This window comes from Mobula hypostoma, chromosome 5 (assembly GCF_963921235.1).
Source record: "Mobula hypostoma chromosome 5, sMobHyp1.1, whole genome shotgun sequence".
Taxonomy (NCBI): domain Eukaryota; kingdom Metazoa; phylum Chordata; class Chondrichthyes; order Myliobatiformes; family Myliobatidae; genus Mobula; species Mobula hypostoma.
The window spans coordinates 107,890,080-107,908,827 of NC_086101.1; the positions used below are offsets into that span (position 1 = coordinate 107,890,080).

Here is an 18,748-nt window from a genome sequence, read left to right on the forward strand (position 1 = left end):
GGGAACCAGAGGGAGGTGATGGGCAGGTCATGAGAGTGGAGAGGAGAAGGGGTGAGAGGACTACCAGAATGAGGGAAAACAAAATAGAGGGGAGAGGAAGAGGAAGAATTAATTTCATGACTCAGCAATCTCAATTCATAGTCTCCCTTGTACTTTAACAGTCCTGGTAGCTGCTGCCTTGATCTGGCAATACACTCCAAAGATGCACGGGTTAGGTTAGTGAGTTGTGGGCTGTGCTGGCCCAGAGGTTTGGCAGCACTGGTAGTCTGCTCCCTGCATCATCCTTGGACTAGGTTAGTCATTGACGCAAAACAAAGCCTTCTCCAAACCCGAGGGGTAGCCATGGGCTCCTGCATGGGCCCCAGTTATATCTGCCTTTTCATCGGCTATGTGGAACAGTCTATGTTCAAAGCCTTCCCCAGTTATACTCCTGAACTCTTCCTCCGCTATACTGATGACTGCATTGGTGCCGCTCCATGCCCCATGCTGAGCTCATCAACTATCCACTTTGACTCTAACTTCCACCCTGCCGTTAGATTCACTTGGTCCATCTCTGACACCTCCCTCCCCCTTCTTGATCTCGCTGCCTCCATTATCTTTTATAAACTTACCGATTCCCATAGTTATCTCAATTATACCTCTTCCCACCCTATCTCCTGTAAAAATGCTGGTCCCTTTTCTCAGTTCCTTCACCTCTGCCACATCTGTTCCCAGGACGTGGCTTTCCATTCCAGACATCAGAGATGTCCTCCTTTAAAGATCGTGGTTTCCCTCCCACTACTATTGAAGCTGCCCTCACCCGCATCGCCTCCATATCCTGTACATCCATGCTCACTCCATCTCCTCGCCATCGTAATACCGATGGAGTCCCTCTTGTCCTTACCTACCACCCCATCAGCCCCCACATCCAACACATTATCTCTGTAACTTCTGCCATCTCTGAACATCTCTAAACATATCTTTACGTCCTCCCCCTTCACTTTGTACGAGGATTACTCCCTCTCCATTTTCCCTTGCCCATTCATCTCTCCCTGCAGGCACTTATCCGCACAAGCAGCCTAAATGCTAAACCTGCCCCTACACCTCCTCACTCACCTCCATTCAGGCTCCAAACAGTCCTTCCAGGTGAGGCAACACTTCACCTGTGAATCTGCCGGGGTTGTCTATTGTGTCCGGTGCTCCTGATGTGGCCTCCTCTACATTGGTGAGACCCAACGTAATTTGGGGGGCCATTTCATCGAACACCTCTGCTCCATCTGCCACAAGCAGGACTTCACTCTGGCCAAAAATCTTATTTCCCATTCCCATTCCAAAGTGTCGATCCATGGCCTCTTCTTGTGCCAAGGTGAGGCTACCCTCAGGGTGGAGGATCAACACCTTGTATTCCATGTGGGTACCCTCCAAACCTGATGGCAATGAATATTGATTTCTCCTTCCGGTAAAAAAATTACCCCCCCCCTTCCATTATTTCCCACTCTGACCTTTCACATCTTCTCACCTGCCTATTACTGCCCCCCGGGTCCCCTCCTCCTTCCCTTTCTCCTGTCAGTTTCTTTCTTCTCCAGCCCTTGAACTTTCCCACCCACCTGGCTTCACCAATCATCTTCCAAATAGCCTCTTCCCCTCCTCCACCTTTTAATTCTGGCATCTTCCCCCTTCCTTCTCAGTCCCGAACATCGACCGTTCGCTTTTTTCCATTGATGCTGCCTGACCTGCTGAGTTCCTCTAGCATTTTGTGTTTCTTGCTTTGGACTTCCACCATCTACAGAATTTCTCATGATTCTGGATAGTTCCTGAGGATTGGAGGGTGGCTAATGTAACCCCACTTTTTAAAAAAGGAGGGAGAGAGAAACCGGGGAATTATAGGCCGGTTAGCCTAACGTCGGTGGTGGGGAAACTGCTGGAGTCAGTTATCAAGGATGTGATAACAGCACATTTGGAAAGCGGTGAAATGATCGGACAAAGTCAGCATGGATTTGTGATAGGAAAATCATGTCTGACGAATCTCATAGAATTTTTTGAGGATGTAACTAGTAGAGTGGATAGGGGAGAACCAGTGGATGTGGTATATTTGGATTTTCAAAAGGCTTTTGACAAGGTCCCACATAGGAGATTAGTGTGCAAACTTAAAGCACACGGTATTGGGGGTAAGGTATTGGTGTGGGTGGAGAATTGGTTAGCAGACAGGAAGCAAAGAGTGGGAATAAACGGGACCTTTTCAGAATGGCAGGCGGTGACTAGTGGGGTACCGCAAGGCTCAGTGCTGGGACCCCAGTTGTTTACAATATATATTAATGACTTGGATGAGGGAATTAAATGCAGCATCTCCAAGTTTGCGGATGACACAAAGCTGGGTGGCAGTGTTAGCAGTGAGGAGGATGCTAAGAGGATGCAGGGTGACTTGGATAGGTTGGGTGAGTGGGCAAACTCATGGCAGATGCAATTTAATGTGGATAAATGTGAAGTTATCCACTTTGGTGGCAAAAATAGGAAAACAGATTATTATCTGAATGGTGGCCGATTAGGAAAAGGGGAGGTGCAACGAGACCTGGGTGTCATTATACACCAGTCATTGAAAGTGGGCATGCAGGTACAGCAGGCGGTGAAAAAGGCGAATGGTATGCTGGCATTTATAGCGAGAGGATTCGAGTACAGGAGCAGGGAGGTACTACTGCAGTTGTACAAGGCCTTGGTGAGACCGCACCTGGAGTATTGTGTGCAGTTTTGGTCCCCTAATCTGAGGAAAGACATCTTTGCCATAGAGGGAGTACAAAGAAGGTTCACCAGATTGATTCCTGGGATGGCAGGTCTTTCATATGAAGAAAGACTGGATGAACTGGGCTTGTACTCGTTGGAATTTAGAAGATTGAGGGGGGATCTGATTGAAACGTATAAGATCCTAAAGGGATTGGACAGGCTAGATGCGGGAAGATTGTTCCCGATGTTGGGGAGGTCTAGAACAAGGGGTCACAGTTTGAGGATAGAGGGGAAGCCTTTTAGGACCGAGGTTAGGAGAAACTTCTTCACACAGAGAGTGGTGAATCTGTGGAATTCTCTGCCACAGCAAACTGTTGAGGCCAGTTCATTAGCTATGTTTAAAAGGAAGTTAGATATGGCCCTTGTGGCTACAGGGGTCAGGGGGTATGGAGGGAAGGCTGGGTTCTGAGTTGGATGATCAGCCATGATCATAATAAATGGCGGTGCAGGCTCGAAGGGCCGAATGGCCTACTCCTGCACCTATTTTCTATGTTTCTATGTTTCTATGTTTATCACGGTATCTTTTGATTCATATGTGACAAATAAAGCTAATCTATAATGAAGTTGTTTGTTCCGACAGGGCCTGCATGTCCAATGATACGTTTTATGGAGCTCCGGCCCTACAGAGACAAAACAGCAGTGGAGTTTTCTTCAACATTCAGTGGAAAATCAGCAACTACATTAACACCACCATTTTCTTCGTGTCTGTTTTCCAGTACATCACCATCGCCTTCGTCTTCTCCATCGGCAAACCCTTTCGCAAACCCATTTCCACCAACTGTGAGTGCCTCACATCCATCACAGGCAGTCCACTGCATCTCCATCAGACATTGGAGCAGAATTAGGTCATTCAGCACATCAAGTCTGCTCTGCCATTCATTATGGCTGATTTATTTTCCCTCTCAATCCCATTCCCCTGCCTTCTCTCTATAACCATTGATGCCCTCACTAGTCAAGAACTTATCAACCTCTGGTTTAAGTATACCCAATGACTTAGCTTCTGTAGCCATCTGATAAGTGTGAGGTGCTACATTTTGGTAGGACTAATCAAAATAGGACATACATGGTAAATGGTAGGGCATTGAAGAATGCAGTAGAACAGAGGGATCTAGGAATAATTGTGCATAGTTCCCTGAAGGTGGAATCTCACGTGGATAGGGTGGTGAAGAAAGCTTTTGGTATGCTGGCCTTTATAAATCAGAGCATTTAGTATAGGAGTTGGGATGTAATGTTGAAATTGTATGAGGCATTGGTAAGGCCAAATTTGGAGTATTGTGTACAGTTCTGGTCACCGAATTATAGGAAAGATGTCAATAAAATTGAGAGAGTCCAGAGGAGATTTACTAGAATGTTACCTGGGTTTCATCTCCTAAGTTACAGAGAAAGGTTGAACAAGTTGGGTCTTTATTCTTTGGAGTGTAGAAGGTTGAGGGGGGACTTGATAGAGGTATTTAAAATTATGAGGGGGATAGATAGAGTTAACATGGATAGGCTTTTTCCATTGAGAGTAGGGGAGATTCAAACAAGAGGGCATGAGTTGAGAGTTAAAGGGCAAAAGTTTAGGGGTAACATGAGGGGGAACTTTACTCAGAGAGTGGTAGCTGTGTGGAACGAGCTTCCAGCAGGAGTGGTTGAGGCAGGTTCGATGTTGTCATTTAAAGTTAAATTGGACAACTATATGGACAGGAAAGGAATGGAGGGTTATGGGCTGAGTGCAGGTCGGTGGGACTACGTGAGAGTAAGAGTTCGGCACGGACTAGAAGGGCCGAGATGGCCTGCTTCTGTGTTGTAATTGTTATGTGGTTATATCAGTGGCAATGAATTTCAAAGATTCACCACCCTCTGGCTAAAGAAATCCCTTCTCATCCCTTTTCTGAAGGGACTTCTATTCTGAGACTGTGCCCTCTGGTCCTAAGCTTTCCCACAATTGGACACATCCTCTCCATGGCCACTCTCTCTAGGCCTTTCAATATTCAGGAGGTTTCAATGAGATCCCACCCCCCACTGGTTCCAGTAGAGTTACCAAACAAGCTATTCCTTGTCTAGATCCACTGGTTTGTCAGATTTCCAAGCACTCTGGATTAACGAACCCCACTTTCCCACTTCCACACTGGGGAAAACTCCCTTTTCTCACCATTCTCTTTCTCCTCCCACCCTTCTTCCTTCCCTCCTCTCTTCCTCACTCTACCTGAGGACGCCCCCACGCAGCGAATTGGCAAATTAACCATTTTGTTACACAATACCCAGTCTAGGAAGATGATTGTCTTCATTGCTTTGGTCCAGGGAACCATCCCATTTTAACCATCTGACTTTACTCTCAATCTCTCTGTCAGGTCACCCCTGATTATAGAACACAGAACTGCACAGGCCCTCCAGCCCTCAATGTTGTGCTAACATTTGAACCTACTCCAAAGTCAATATACCTTCTCTCCTCCATCTTTTCCCAACTATATGTTTATCTGACAGTCTCTTAAATGCCCCACTGTTATCTTCCTCCACCACCACCACAGGCAGTGCGTTCCATGCACCCCACACTGTGTGTGTGAAAACACATACTTCTGACATCCCCTGTGTAATTTCCTCCAATTACCTTGAAATTATGCCCCCCCCCAGTATTAGCCATTTCCACCCCACGAAAGAAGGCACCGGCTCCCCGCCCCCCCCCCCGTGCCATTTACACACCTCTATTGAGACACCTCTCAACCTTCTTTACTCCAAAGAGTAATTGTTCGGAGTGTGCTGCCTTCAACTGATTGTGCTGAGATTTGGAAGAAGCACAGGGTGACTCTGCTGTGATTTCCTCCACAGATTTGTTCCTGGCTGCTCTTGTCACCCTTTACCTTTTTACCCTCTTCCTGATGCTCTTTCCGAGCAGGAGCCTCGACAGTTTTTTTGAGGTAATCTCCCAAATTTCGGGTTCCTTGGAGGAAATAGATACTACTGAAACAAAGGTCAAGGTTATAATCACCGTAAAATACGGAGCAGTGAGGGGCGGTACTGAGGGAGGGTCACACTGTGGGAGGGGTCATACTGAGGGAGGGTCACACTGTGGGAGTGGTGGTACTGAGGGAGGGTCACACTGTGGGAGGGGTGGTACTGAGGGATGGTCACACTGTGGGAGGGGTGGTACCGAGGGAGAGTCACACTGTGGGAGGGGTGGTACCGAGGGAGGGTCACACTGTGGGAGGGGTGGTACCGAGGGAGAGTCACACTGTGGGAGGGGTGGTACTGAGGGAGGGTCACACTGTGGGAGGGGTGGTACTGAGGGAGGGTCACACTGTGGGAGGGGTGGCACTGAGGGAGGGTCACACTGTGGGAGGGGTGGTACTGAGGGAGGGTCACACTGTGGGGGGGTGGTACCGAGGGAGAGTCACACTGTGGGAGGGGTGGTACTGAGGGAGAGTCACACTGTGGGAGGGGTGGTACTAAGGGAGGGTCACACTGGGAGGGGTGGTACTGAGGGAGAGTCACACTGTGGGAGGAGTGGTACTGAGGGAGGGTCACACCGGGAGGGGCGGTACTGAGGGAGGGTCACACGGTGGGAGGGGTGGTACCGAGGGAGAGTCACACTGTGGGAGGGGTGGTACCGAGGGAGAGTCACACTGTGGGAGGGGTGGTACTAAGGGACGGCCGGTACTGAGGGAGTATATGACGGGATAATTCTAAGCTTAGAAATGAAAGATTTAATAAAAACCTGAGGGACAACATTTTTTTAACGCAGCAGGCAGTCGATGTGAGGAAACAGCTCCCAGAGGGAGTGGTTGAGGCAGTTATGGGCGGACAAGTATCTGTATGACAGGGGTTCAGAGGGACATGGCCCACGAGTTAGAAAAGGAGAATTGTTGGTCGGAACAGACAGCTAATTTCTGTCTGTGACTAATTGCTTCTTTTGGCCCAGTGATCCAGTGTCCGTATTCATGGAGTAGGAATCGCAGAGATGTGGGGGTCAGGTACAGGAGGGGCTGTGGTCTCTGCACAGACCTGGATGTGAGATGCCATGTGGGTGGTGTCGCTGTGTGAAGGGCGGTGCTGTGACCCACAGTCAGGTCCTGGTCTGAGGCCATTGCTAATTGTTCTCTCTCTCTCTCTCTCCCAGTTTGTGTGCATACCCTACATCTGGAGAATCTACATCTTGCTCATGGTCATCGCTCATTTTGCATTGTCCGTCCTGCTGGAGGTAACGCAGAATTGCTATTTACACGTAAGGGTGGGGCTGTACATTCCGAAATTGTGGTGCAACACCCCTCCTCCAACTCCACAGAGATCTCTGCTGTGTTCTCCACAAGTTACGTTCTCTGCTCCACAATCCTCCCATTCCACAATCTGCCCCCTACCCTACCCCACCATTGCTCTGACCCTCCCCTACCCTCCCATTGCCCAGTCCGCCCCTCCCCTCCCCTACCATTGCCCAGTCTGTCTCTACCTCCCCTACCCTACCATTCCACAGTCCCTCCCTACCCTACCCTACCATTGCCCAGTCCGTCCCCTCCACTCCCCTACCATTGCCCAGTCTGTCTCTACCTCCCCGACCCTACCATTCCACAGTCCCTCCCTACCCTACCCTACCATTGCTCAGTCCGTCCCTTCCACTCCCCTACCCTACCATTGCTCAGTCCGTCCCTTCCCCTCCCCTACCCTACCATTGCCCAGTCCGTCCCCTCCCCTCTCCTACCCTCCCATTGCCCAGTCCGTCCCCTCCCCTACCCTACCATTGCCCAGTCTGTCCCCTCCCCTCCCATTGCCCAGTCCGTCTCTACCCTCCCCACCCTACCCTACCATTGCCCAGTCCGTCCCCTCCCCTCTCCTACCATTGCCCAGTCCGTCACCTCCCCTCCCATTGCCCAGTCCATCTCTACCCTCCCCACCCTACCCTCCCATTGCCCAGTCCACCCCTCCCCTCCCCTACCATTGCCCAGTCTGTCTCTACCTCCCCTACCCTACCATTCCACAGTCCCTCCCTACCCTACCCTACCATTGCCCAGTCCGTCCCCTCTCCTCCCCTACCCTACCATTGCCCAGTCCGTCCCCTCCACTCCCCTACCATTGCCCAGTCTGTCTTTACCTCCCCTACCCTACCATTCCACAGTCCCTCCCTACCCTACCCTACCATTGCTCAGTCCGTCCCTTCCCCTCCCCTACCCTACCATTGCCCAGTCCGTCCCCTCCCCTCTCCTACCCTCCCATTGCCCAGTCCGTCCCCTCCCCTACCCTACCATTGCCCAGTCTGTCCCCTCCCCTCCCATTGCCCAGTCCGTCTCTACCCTCCCCACCCTGCCCTACCATTGCCCAGTCTGTCCCCTCCCCTCCCCTACCATTGCCCAGTCCGTCCCCTCCCCACCCTACCCTACCATTGCCCAGTCCATCCCCTCCCCTCCCATCCCATTGCCCAGTCTGTCCCCTCCCCTCCCTTACCCTCCCATTGCCCAGTCCTTCTCTACCCTCCCCTACCCTACCATTCCACAGTCCGTCTCTACCCTCCCCTACCCTACCATTCCACAGTCCCTCCCTACCCTACCCTACCATTGCTCAGTCCGTCCCTTCCCCTCCCCTACCCCACCATTGCTCAGTCCGTCCCTTCCCCTCCCCTACCCTACCATTGCCCAGTCCGTCCCCTCCCCTCTCCTACCCTCCCATTGCCCAGTCCGTCCCCTCCCCTCCCCTACCCTACCATTGCCCAGTCCGTCCCCTCCCCTACCCTACCCTCCCATTGCCCAGTCCGTCTCTACCCTCCCCTACCCTACCATTCCACTGTCCCTCCCTACCCTACCCTACCATTGCTCAGTCCGTCCCTTCCCCTCTCCTACCCTACCATTGCCCAGTCCGTCCCCTCCCCTACCCTACCATTGCCCAGTCTGTCCCCTCCCCTCCCATTGCCCAGTCCGTCTCTACCCTCCCCACCCTACCCTACCATTGCCCAGTCCATCTCCTCCCCTCCCCTACCATTGCCCAGTCCGTCCCCTCCCCTCTCCTACCATTGCCCAGTCTGTCTCTACCCTCCCCACCTTACCCTACCATTGCCCAGTCCATCCCCTCCCCTCCCCTCCCATTGCCCAGTCCGTCTCTACCCTCCCCACCCTACCCTACCATTGCCCAGTCCATCTCCTCCCCTCCCCTACCATTGCCCAGTCCGTCCCCTCCCCTCTCCTACCATTGCCCAGTCTGTCTCTACCCTCCCCACCTTACCCTACCATTGCCCAGTCCATCCCCTCCCCTCCCCTACTATTGTCCAGTCCATCCACCCCTTCTCTATCTTCCATCCCCCCTCTCTCTGCCATCCCCCAATCAATAGTCCCTCTTCACGCACCTTGTTCTCTTGTCTGTCTCCCCTCTCCATTCTGTTCACCAGTTTGGTCCTTACCATTCTCTCTCTCTCTATTCCATTCCTCAGTCCATTCCCTCCTCCCCTTGCCCAGTATGACTCCCTCCAATCCCTCTCTATTCTATTCCATTCCTCAGTCCATTCCCTCCCCCCCCCCAGGATGACTCCCTCCAATCCCTCTCTCTATTCCAATCCCAAGTTTGTCCCCCTCTCCCTATATTCCTTGTTCCCTTGTCAATCTCCTCTCCTTCCCACTATTCCACAGCCCATGCCCCTACTCCCCAGTCCATCCACCAGTTCTCCAGTCTGTGTTCCCCTTTCTCTATCCCCTCCTCTCGAGTGAATTCCCCTTTCTCTAACCAGGGGTTCCCAACCTTTTTTTATCCCATGGACCTATAACATTTAACAAGGGGTCTATGGACTCAAGGTTGGCAACCCCTGCTCTAATCCCTCTTCCATAGTCTGTACTCTGTCCCCCTCTCCCACGGTCCCTCCTCCATTCTCTCTATTCCTGTTCCCCAGTCTGCCCCTCTCCCCCCCTCCCACCATCCACTTTCCCCAATCCAGCCTCACTCTCTGAGTGTAAGACCTGTCCCTGCTCTGGACGGGGGACTGGGGATGACCCCTCTCGAAGGGCGTGCTTCCCGCTGAGGATGGTCTGGTCTGTTGTAGGAGATGGTGACCAACAACCACCGCCTGTGGGACTGGCTGAGCCGTGTGGACTGTTCGTCTGCCTCGCTGCTGAAGCACAGGAAACTGCACCGGGAGCTGCAGAATGACCCTTCCTGGCCTCCGTTCTCCGTCTCTGAATGACACGCAGGGGCAACGAACGGCAACGGTCGCTGACATTATTGATTCACAATTAAATGGTTATACAGATTCCCGCTCAGTGTCTGAGGTTCCTTTAGTGATGCAAGTATTGTTGTAAATAAATTACAGATACTTCAGCTGCGTGTGGTGAGTGATCTGTGCGTTACCAGGGCTGTTCTCTCTCTCTGGATCCCCATTCTCAACTGGTCCCGATTTTTAGAACATAGAGCAATACTGTACTGTACAGTACAGCCCTTTAACCCACAATGTTGCGCCGAGCTTTTAATCTATTCTGAGATCAATCTAACCCTTGCCTCCCACATAGCCTCTACTTTTCTATTACCCATGTGTCTACTTAACTGCTCCCAATGTATCTGCCTGTACCACCACTCCTGGCAGGGCATTCCACACACCCACCGCTCTCTGTTTAAAAAACAACTTCCTCTGATATCCCTCCTACCTCTCCTCCAATCACTTTAAAAATACACCCCCTGATATTAGGCATTTCTGCCCTTGGAGAAAGTTTCTAGTTGTCCACTCTATCTATGCATCTTATCATCTTGTACACCTCTATCGGGTCACGTCTCGTCCTCCTTTGCTCCAAAGAGAAAAGCCCTAGCTCACTCAACCTACCCTCACAAGACATGCTCTCTAATCCAGGCAGCATTCTGGTAAATCTCCTCTGCACCCTCTCTAAAGCTTCCACATCCTTCCTATAATGAAGTGAGCAGAACTGAACACGATACTCCAAGTGTGGTCTGACTATGGTTTTATAGAGCTGCAACACTACCTCATGGCTCCTGAATTCAGTCTGACTAATGAACCCCAACACACCATACATCGTCTAAACCACCCTCTCAAGGCACGGCAATCTTGAGGGGTCTACACATGTGAACCCCAAAATCCTTCTGTTCCTCCACTTTGTAAGAACTCTGCTGTTAACCTTGTACTCTGCCTTCAAGTTTGCCCTTCCAAAGTGAATCACCTTGTACCTTTCCAGATTGAAGTCCTTTCTCAAGCATCTTCTCCGCGTGTCAAGTTTCTTGTCTTGCTTCCGCCTGCAACCAGTACTCTCTGATGGGCTGTGTTACATCGCAGCCCTACAACTAATTCAGCTTTGGTCCTGACGTAACCAGCCTAGAGCAATGTGAAGTGTTCTTATTGAAGACCTGTTACATTTTGGATCTGAGCAAGATTAAAATTAAGAAAAAAATTACCGAAGTACTCAGCAGGTCAGACAGTGCCTGTGGAGAGAGAAACAGGGTTAATGTTTCACCAGGTCCTGCTGAAAGGTCATCAAACTAAAATGGCGCCTGTATCGGTCTCCACACCTGCTAAGTATTTTTAGCATCTGGCATCTGCAGTTTTGTTCGCTGATGAATAACTAAAGTCAGAACTGGAGAACCTGTGTGCTGAAGATGTGATGCTCAGGATGTTTAAAGCATTGGTCAGACCACATTTGGAGTATTGAAAGAGCTTCCAGCAGAAGTGGTTGAGGCAGGTTCGATGTTGTCGTTTAAAGTTAAATTGGACAGCTATATGGACAGGAAAGGAATGGAGGGTTATGGGCTGAGTGCAGGTCAGTGGGACTAGATGAGAGTAAGAGCTCAGCACGGACTAGAAGGGCCGAGATGGCCTGTTTCCGTGCTGTAATTGTTATATGGTTTATTGTGAACAGTTTTGGACCTTGTTTCTAAGAAAAGATGTGCTGGCATTGGAGAGGGTCCACAGGAGGTTCACAAGAATGATTCCAGGAATGTAAGGGTTAACATTGGAGTGTTTGGCTCTGTACCTGTATTCACTGGAGTTTAGAAAAATGAGAGGAGATCACATTGAAACCTATTGAAAGCCTAGATAGAGTGGATATTTCTTCTGAAGATCCAAAGATTCAAAGTATGTTTATTATCAGTGTAGATAGTATACAACCCTGAGAGTCGTCTTCCCCACAAACAGCCACGAAACAGAGAAACTTCAAACACACAACACGCAAAAACAAACCAAATCTTGCGAAGGGCAAAAAACGAGTGAAAAACGCATAATATAAAACATCAAACCATAGTGTAGCTCAGTTCAATTTCATGCAGTGTCATTTGTTGATTACAGGTCGCAGAGCCAGTCCACCCCAATCAAAATCACTCCAAAATAGCAATTAAAAAAAGAGTAACCAGAAACACATCATATAGTGGAGGAGTCTAGAAATCCCTTCCCCCCTTGACCCCTTTCACCCTCCCCCTCCCTCTCACCACTAACCCCTTCCCCCAGCCCCCCTCCCTTCTCCCACCATCCCACCCTCTAAAGCCTTCCCCTACCCATTTTGCCCTTCTCCTTCCCCCTACCCCTTTGCCCCTCTCCAAAGACTTAGACAGCCTGAGGATGTGCTGGGGGCAGCCTGCACGTGTCACCACACCTGATGCCAACATGGCATGCCCACAACTAACCCGTATGGGAGTACAAAGAAGGTTCACCAGATTGATTCCTGGGATGGCAGGTCTTTCATATGAAGAAAGACTGGATGAACTGGGCTTGTACTCGTTGGAATTTAGAAGATTGAGGGGGGATCTGATTGAAACGTATAAGATCCTAAAGGGATTGGACAGGCTAGATGCGGGAAGATTGTTCCCGATGTTGGGGAGGTCCAGAACGAGGGGTCACAGTTTGAGGATAGAGGGGAAGCCTTTTAGGACCGAGATTAGGAAAAACTTCTTCACACAGAGAGTGGTGAATCTGTGGAATTCTCTGCCACAGCAAACTGTTGAGGCCAGTTCATTGGCTATGTTTAAGAGGGAGTTAGATATGGCCCTTGTGGCTACAGCGGTCAGGGGGTATGGAGGGAAGACTGGGTTCTGAGTTGGATGATCAGCCATGATCATAATAAATGGCGGTGCAGGCTCGAGGGGCCGAATGGCCTACTCCTGCACCTATTTTCTATGTTTCTATGTTTCTATGATAGTGGGAGGATACTGGAGCACATGGAAGAGACAGGAGTGCCTAGAAGAAACACACTTAGTTGGAAAGAACACACAAACTTAGAGACCGGGCTGATCTTCCACATGCACAAAATTCTGGAGCACGAGGAAATCTGCAGATGCTGGAATTTCAAGCAACACACATAAAAGTTGCTGGTGAACGCAGCAGGCCAGGCAGCATCTCTAGGAAAAGGTACAGTCGATGTTTCGGGCCGAGACCCTTTGTCAGGACTAACTGAAAGAAGAGCTAGTAAGAGATTTGAAAGTGGGAGGGGGTATTCTATTGGATCTCAGCAACTCAGGAAGCATTGGCGTTTGCTGCCCTCTAGTGTTTGCTCAGCAGAAGAACAAGCTAGACCAGGGCAACTTCTGATCAGGGACTTGGACGATATTAATTTGTTGTTTGTTTCTGTATGTTTTTCTAAAATCATAACTATATGTGCTATGCCCTGCTGATAATGTGCTTTACACCTTGGCCATGGAGTAACGCTGTTTCATTTGGCCATATTCTGTGGAGTGCATTCTGACAGGCTGCATCAATGTCTGGTTATGGGGTGGTGCTACTGCGCAGGGCTGAAAGAAGCTACGGAAAGTTGTAAACTTAGTCAGCTCCATCTTGGGTACTAGCCCCCATAGTACCCAAAATATCTCCAAGGAGCAGTGCCTCAAAAGGGTGGCGTCCATCATTAAGGACCCCCATCACCCAGGACATGCCCTTTTCTCACTGTTACCATCAGGAAGGAGGTACAGGAGCCTGAAGGCACACACTCAGCGATTCAGGAACAGCTTCTTCCCCTCTGCCATCTGATTTCTGTGTGGACATTCAACCCTTGAAAACTACCTCATATTTTTATATATATATATTATTTTTGTTTTTGCACTATTTTAAATCTATTCAATATAAATATATATACTTACTGTAATTTATTTACTTAATTATTTTTCCGTTCTATATTATCATGTATTGCTTTGTACTGCTGCTGCTAAGTTAACAAATTTCACAACACATGCCAGTGATAATAAACCTGATTCTGATTCTATATACATGTGCAGTTGAATGAGAATTGATCTTGAGGAGGGCATGAACTCACCTTCATCCACGTTACAAACAGATTAAACGTATGTGATTGATGAGGTAAACAGAGCTTAGGTTCCTTGAACAATGGCTGACAAGCTCTGGCCACTCCTATCGATACCACTGGTCTACAAATGGTCCAAAACTACAAACACACTGAAACTGAGTGTGATGTTTTGAAATCTAGAAACACGAGATTCTGGAAATCTTCAGCAGTATACACAAGATTATGGCGGAACTCGACAGGTCGGGCAGCATCTATAGAGGAATAAACAGCAGATGTTTAGGGCCGAGACCCTTCATAACGTTTTGAACTTTGCCACATTGTTCAATGTGAATTTCACAACAGCGCCACTCGTATCACACAACTAACATTCCAGTCAAACTTTGTAGTAGATGTCAAAAATTAGGTCATAGGCCAGTTTTTAAAATCGGTCAGAAAATGATGCTTAAGAATGAGAATTATACCATGTAATCTTAAAGGAAGATACACTTATCCTGAGGTCAAAGTAGGCGAACACAGTTGTATTGAGGGAGGAAGAGGGTAACTCCTGGCAGGGGGTCACCTCACAGAAAAAGGTTTGCCCTGTTACTCTGGTTGTTGGTGGGGTTGGTGAGACAGCCCCGACATCACTCACTACCATAGACATCCTGCTCCGAGGTGGGAGCATGAAATTCACAGGTAAATCTGCCCCTCTGTCGTACCCATCACCACAGTTGATCACATACACGCAATGTTGAGGCATGCGGTTGTGTGAACACGCATGTTTAGAGGGGGCAGAGTGTTGCTTCGTCTGGCCCTGACATCTTTCTGGGAAGGAGGCGCCTAACATCACACTACAGATCAGAACATTTTTACACTGCATCTTTCTGCATAACTCCAGAGACTAACGTTTTAACAGTCGATAATCTTCAAGATAACACCAACATCACTGCAGTCTGCAAAAAACCGTATAGATCAAGAGACATTAAGGGATAGGAGAATTAGGCCACTTGGCCCATTGAGTCAGATCATAGCTGATGCATTTCCTTCTCAACACCATTCTCCTGCCTTCCCCCTGTAACCTTTCACACCCTGAACCTATCAACCTCTGCCTTCAATACACTCAATGACCTGATCTCCACAGCCACCTGTGGCAACAAATTCCAGAGATTCGCACCCCCTGGCTAAAGAAAGTCCGCATCTCCATTCTGAGGCTGTGTTCTCTGGTCCTAGGCACACCCACCAACGGAAACATCCCATCCACAGCCACTCTATCTGGCCCTTTCAACATTCGATAGGTTTCAATGGGATCTCACCCCCACCCCGATTCTTCTAAATTCCTGTAGTAGAGGCCCAGAGCCATCAAATGCTCCTCATACGACAAGCCTTTAATTCTTGAACCATTCCAAACTCCCTTTGAACCCTCTGCAACATCTTAGACAAGGGGCCCAAAACTGCTCCGTGAGGCCTCACCAGTGCTTTATACAGCCTCAACATCACATCCTTGCTTTCCTATTCTAGTCCTCTCAAAATGAATGTTAACATCGCATTTGCCATCCTTACCACCGACTCAACCTGCAAGTTAACCTTCAAGGAATCCTGCACAAGGACTCCCAAGTCCATTTGCACCTCATATTTTTGAATGCTCTGCCCATTTAGAAAATAGCCTATGGTTTTATTCCTTCTACCAAAGTGCAAGGCATATATTTCATGACACTGTATTCCATCTGCTCACTCTTCAGAACCTATCTAAGTCCTTCTGCAGTCTCCATGCTTCCTCAACACTATCTGCCCCTCCACCTATCTTGTATCCTCTGCAAATGTGGCCAAAAGCCATCAATTCTGTCATCCAGGTCATTGAAATATAATGTAAAAGGAAGTGATCCCAACACAGATCCCTGTAGAACACCACAAGTTACTGGCAGCCAACCAGAAAAGGTTCCCTTTATCTCCTGCCAATCAGCCAATCCTCTATCAATGTTAGTATCTTTCCTGTAATATCATGGGCTCGTAGTTTGTTTAGCAGTCTCACAAGTGGCACCTGGTCAAAGACCTTCTGAAAATCCTTGTACACAACATCCACTGATTCTCCTTTGTCTATCCTGCTTGTTATTTGTTCAAAGAATTCCAACAGATTTATCAGGCAAGATTTTCCCTTGAGGAAACCATGCTGACTATGGCCTGTTTTATCATGTGCCTCCAAGTACCCCAAACCACCTCCTTAATGATTAACTCCAACATCTTCCCAACCACTGAGGTCAGGGTAACTAGCCAATAATATCCTTTCTTCTGTCTCTCTCCCTTCTTAAAGAGTGGAGTGACATTTGCAATTTTTCAGTCCTCCGGAACCATAACACAATCTAGTGATTATTGAAAGATCATTATTAATGCCTTCACAATCTCTTCAGCCATTTCTTTCAGAACCCTTGGGTGTACACCATCTGGGCCAGGTGACTTATCTACCTTCAGACTTTACAGCTTCCTAAGTACCTTCTCCTTAGTAATAGTAACCACATTCACTTCTGCCCCCCGTCATACTCAAATTTTTGGCATACTGGATGTGTTTTCCACAGTGAAGACTGAGGCAATGTACTTATTTAGCTCTTCTGCCCTTTCCTTGTCCCCCATTACTGACACTCCAAATCTTTTTCCAGTGGTCCAATATCTACTCTCACCATTCTTTATATAAAAGCTTCCTAATCCTCTAACTTCCCACTACTTTTTGCTTCTCTTTTGCTTTTATGTTGTTTTTGACTTCCCTTGTCAGCCACTGTTGCATCATCCTGCCTTTAGCATACTTCTTCTTTGGGATGTATTGACTGGGGCATGCAGTAAGCAGATAAACACTCATTAGGTCTTCTTCTTCTTTGGCTGTCCATCAATTTTCGATGTCGACTGAGGCCTGGGCAAGATTGTATGGAAGACAGGCAGTTGCCCATGCTGCAAGTCTCCCCTCTCCACGCTACCGATGTTGTCCAAGGGAAGGGCACACTGGCCAATATAGCTTGGCACCGGTGTCGTCGCAGAGCAATGTGTGGTTAAGTGCCTTGCTCAAGGACACAACATGCTGCTTCAGCTGAGGCTCGAACTAGCGACCTTCAGATCACTAGACCGACACCTTAACCACTTAGCCACGCGCCATACTTCATTATTGGGTAAGGAGGTACTTCATTAGGTATGTTCATGGTCTTCTGCTGTAGCCCATCCACTTCAAGGTTCAACATGCTGTGCATTCAGAGATGCTGCACGCCATCGTTGTAACGTGCGGTTATTTGCATTACTGCCACCTTCCTGTCAGCTTGAATTAGTTTGACCATTCTCCCCTGACCTCTCTCATTAACAAGGCACTTTCACCCACAGAACTGCCACTCACTGGATGTTTTTTTTATTCTTTGGACCGTTCTCTGAAAACTCTAGAGCAGTGGTTCCCAATGTGGGGTCCATGGATCCCTTGGTTAATGGTAGGGGTTCTAGAGACTTGTGCATGAAAATCCAAGGAGATCAGCAGTTTTTGAGATAAACCACCCTGTATGGCAACAGCAATTATTCCATGGTCGAGTCACCGAGATCACATTTCTTCCCCATTTTGATGTTTGGTCTGAACAACAACTGAACCTCCTGACCATGTCTGCATGCTCTAAGGCACTCAGTTGCCACCACATGATTGGCTGATTAGATACTTGCATAAACGAGCAGCTGTACCGAATAAAGTGGCCACTGAGTTTACAAGCTCCATATAAGATGATTGTGGCCAGTCTAAGAATGTAAAACAAACTACAGTATATAGAAGACAAAGAGATTTCTGGGGAAGTGGATTAGTTGAATATAAACTTTGGTAGGCACAGACACGGACGGGACAAAGGGCCATTTTCTGTGCTTTTCAATCTATCTCTATGACACTCTTGTACGCCATACTCCTCCCTGCAACATCACCCTGATAGACCTCACGGTGATGTTACCCCTATACACCACACTCCTGATAGAAACGTCATTCTGATACACCCCCTCACTAACTTTACTCTGATATACTCCCAAATACCTCATTGTATCATCATCCTGATAGACCTCACAATGGTATCACCTCTATACACCACTCATCTGGCAGTAACTTTACCCTAATATACCCCACATATACCCCCTCACAGTAACTTGATATACGCCATGTACCTCATGGTAACATCATTCTGATAGGCTACATAGTGATACTCTTGTCCTCACATTTCTCATAGTAATATCACCCTGATAAACCCAGTACTCCTCATAGTAACTTTACCCAGTTATACACCACTGTTATCTGCACCTTTCACCTTTAACATTACTCTGGTATATATAGAAACTGTCAGACAATAGCAGTGGGCCATTCAACATGATTGCCTTCAGATTCATACCGTGGTCCACCTTTCTTCCCATACCCCGTGACGCATTTAGCCTCTGGAAAAATACGCTACTGGTACTTAACCATAAGACATAGGAGAGAATTGAGCCATTCAGCCCATCGAGTCTGCTCTGCCATTTCATCATGGCTGATCCATTTCCCTCTTACCCCTCCATTCCCCTGCCTTCTCCCTATAAGCTTTCAGGCCCTGACTAATCAAGAACCTATCAACCTTCGCCTTAAATACACTAATGACCTGGTCTCCACAGCCACCTGTGGCACCGAATTCCACACATTTACTCTGGCTGAAGAAATCCCTCCTCTCCTCTGCTCTAGATGGACTTCTTGAATATAATTAATGATGCTGTTTTAGCACGGTAGTGTCTCCCTCTCCCATACTTGAATGGCTTTTCTCTTGTACCGAGTGTGGCCTTGGTCCTCGACTTCCCATGATAAAGGAACA

The 18,748-nt window shown here is 48.4% G+C and overlaps 1 protein-coding gene across 2 annotated transcripts in view; it reads left to right on the forward strand.

The window, feature by feature from the left end:
• The window catches only part of LOC134346901 (polyamine-transporting ATPase 13A3-like), a 224,126-nt gene extending 213,978 nt beyond the window's left edge, over positions 1-10,148 (forward strand). For both annotated transcript variants that reach the window (XM_063048732.1, XM_063048733.1), the window contains exons 28-31: positions 3,338-3,537; positions 5,566-5,654; positions 6,854-6,934; positions 9,749-10,148. In XM_063048732.1, coding sequence (XP_062904802.1) covers positions 3,338-3,537; positions 5,566-5,654; positions 6,854-6,934; positions 9,749-9,889 — 511 coding nt within the window. In that variant the 3' untranslated portion in view covers positions 9,890-10,148. The remainder of the gene's footprint in view (positions 1-3,337; positions 3,538-5,565; positions 5,655-6,853; positions 6,935-9,748) is intronic.
• Positions 10,149-18,748: the final 8,600 nt, after the last annotated feature.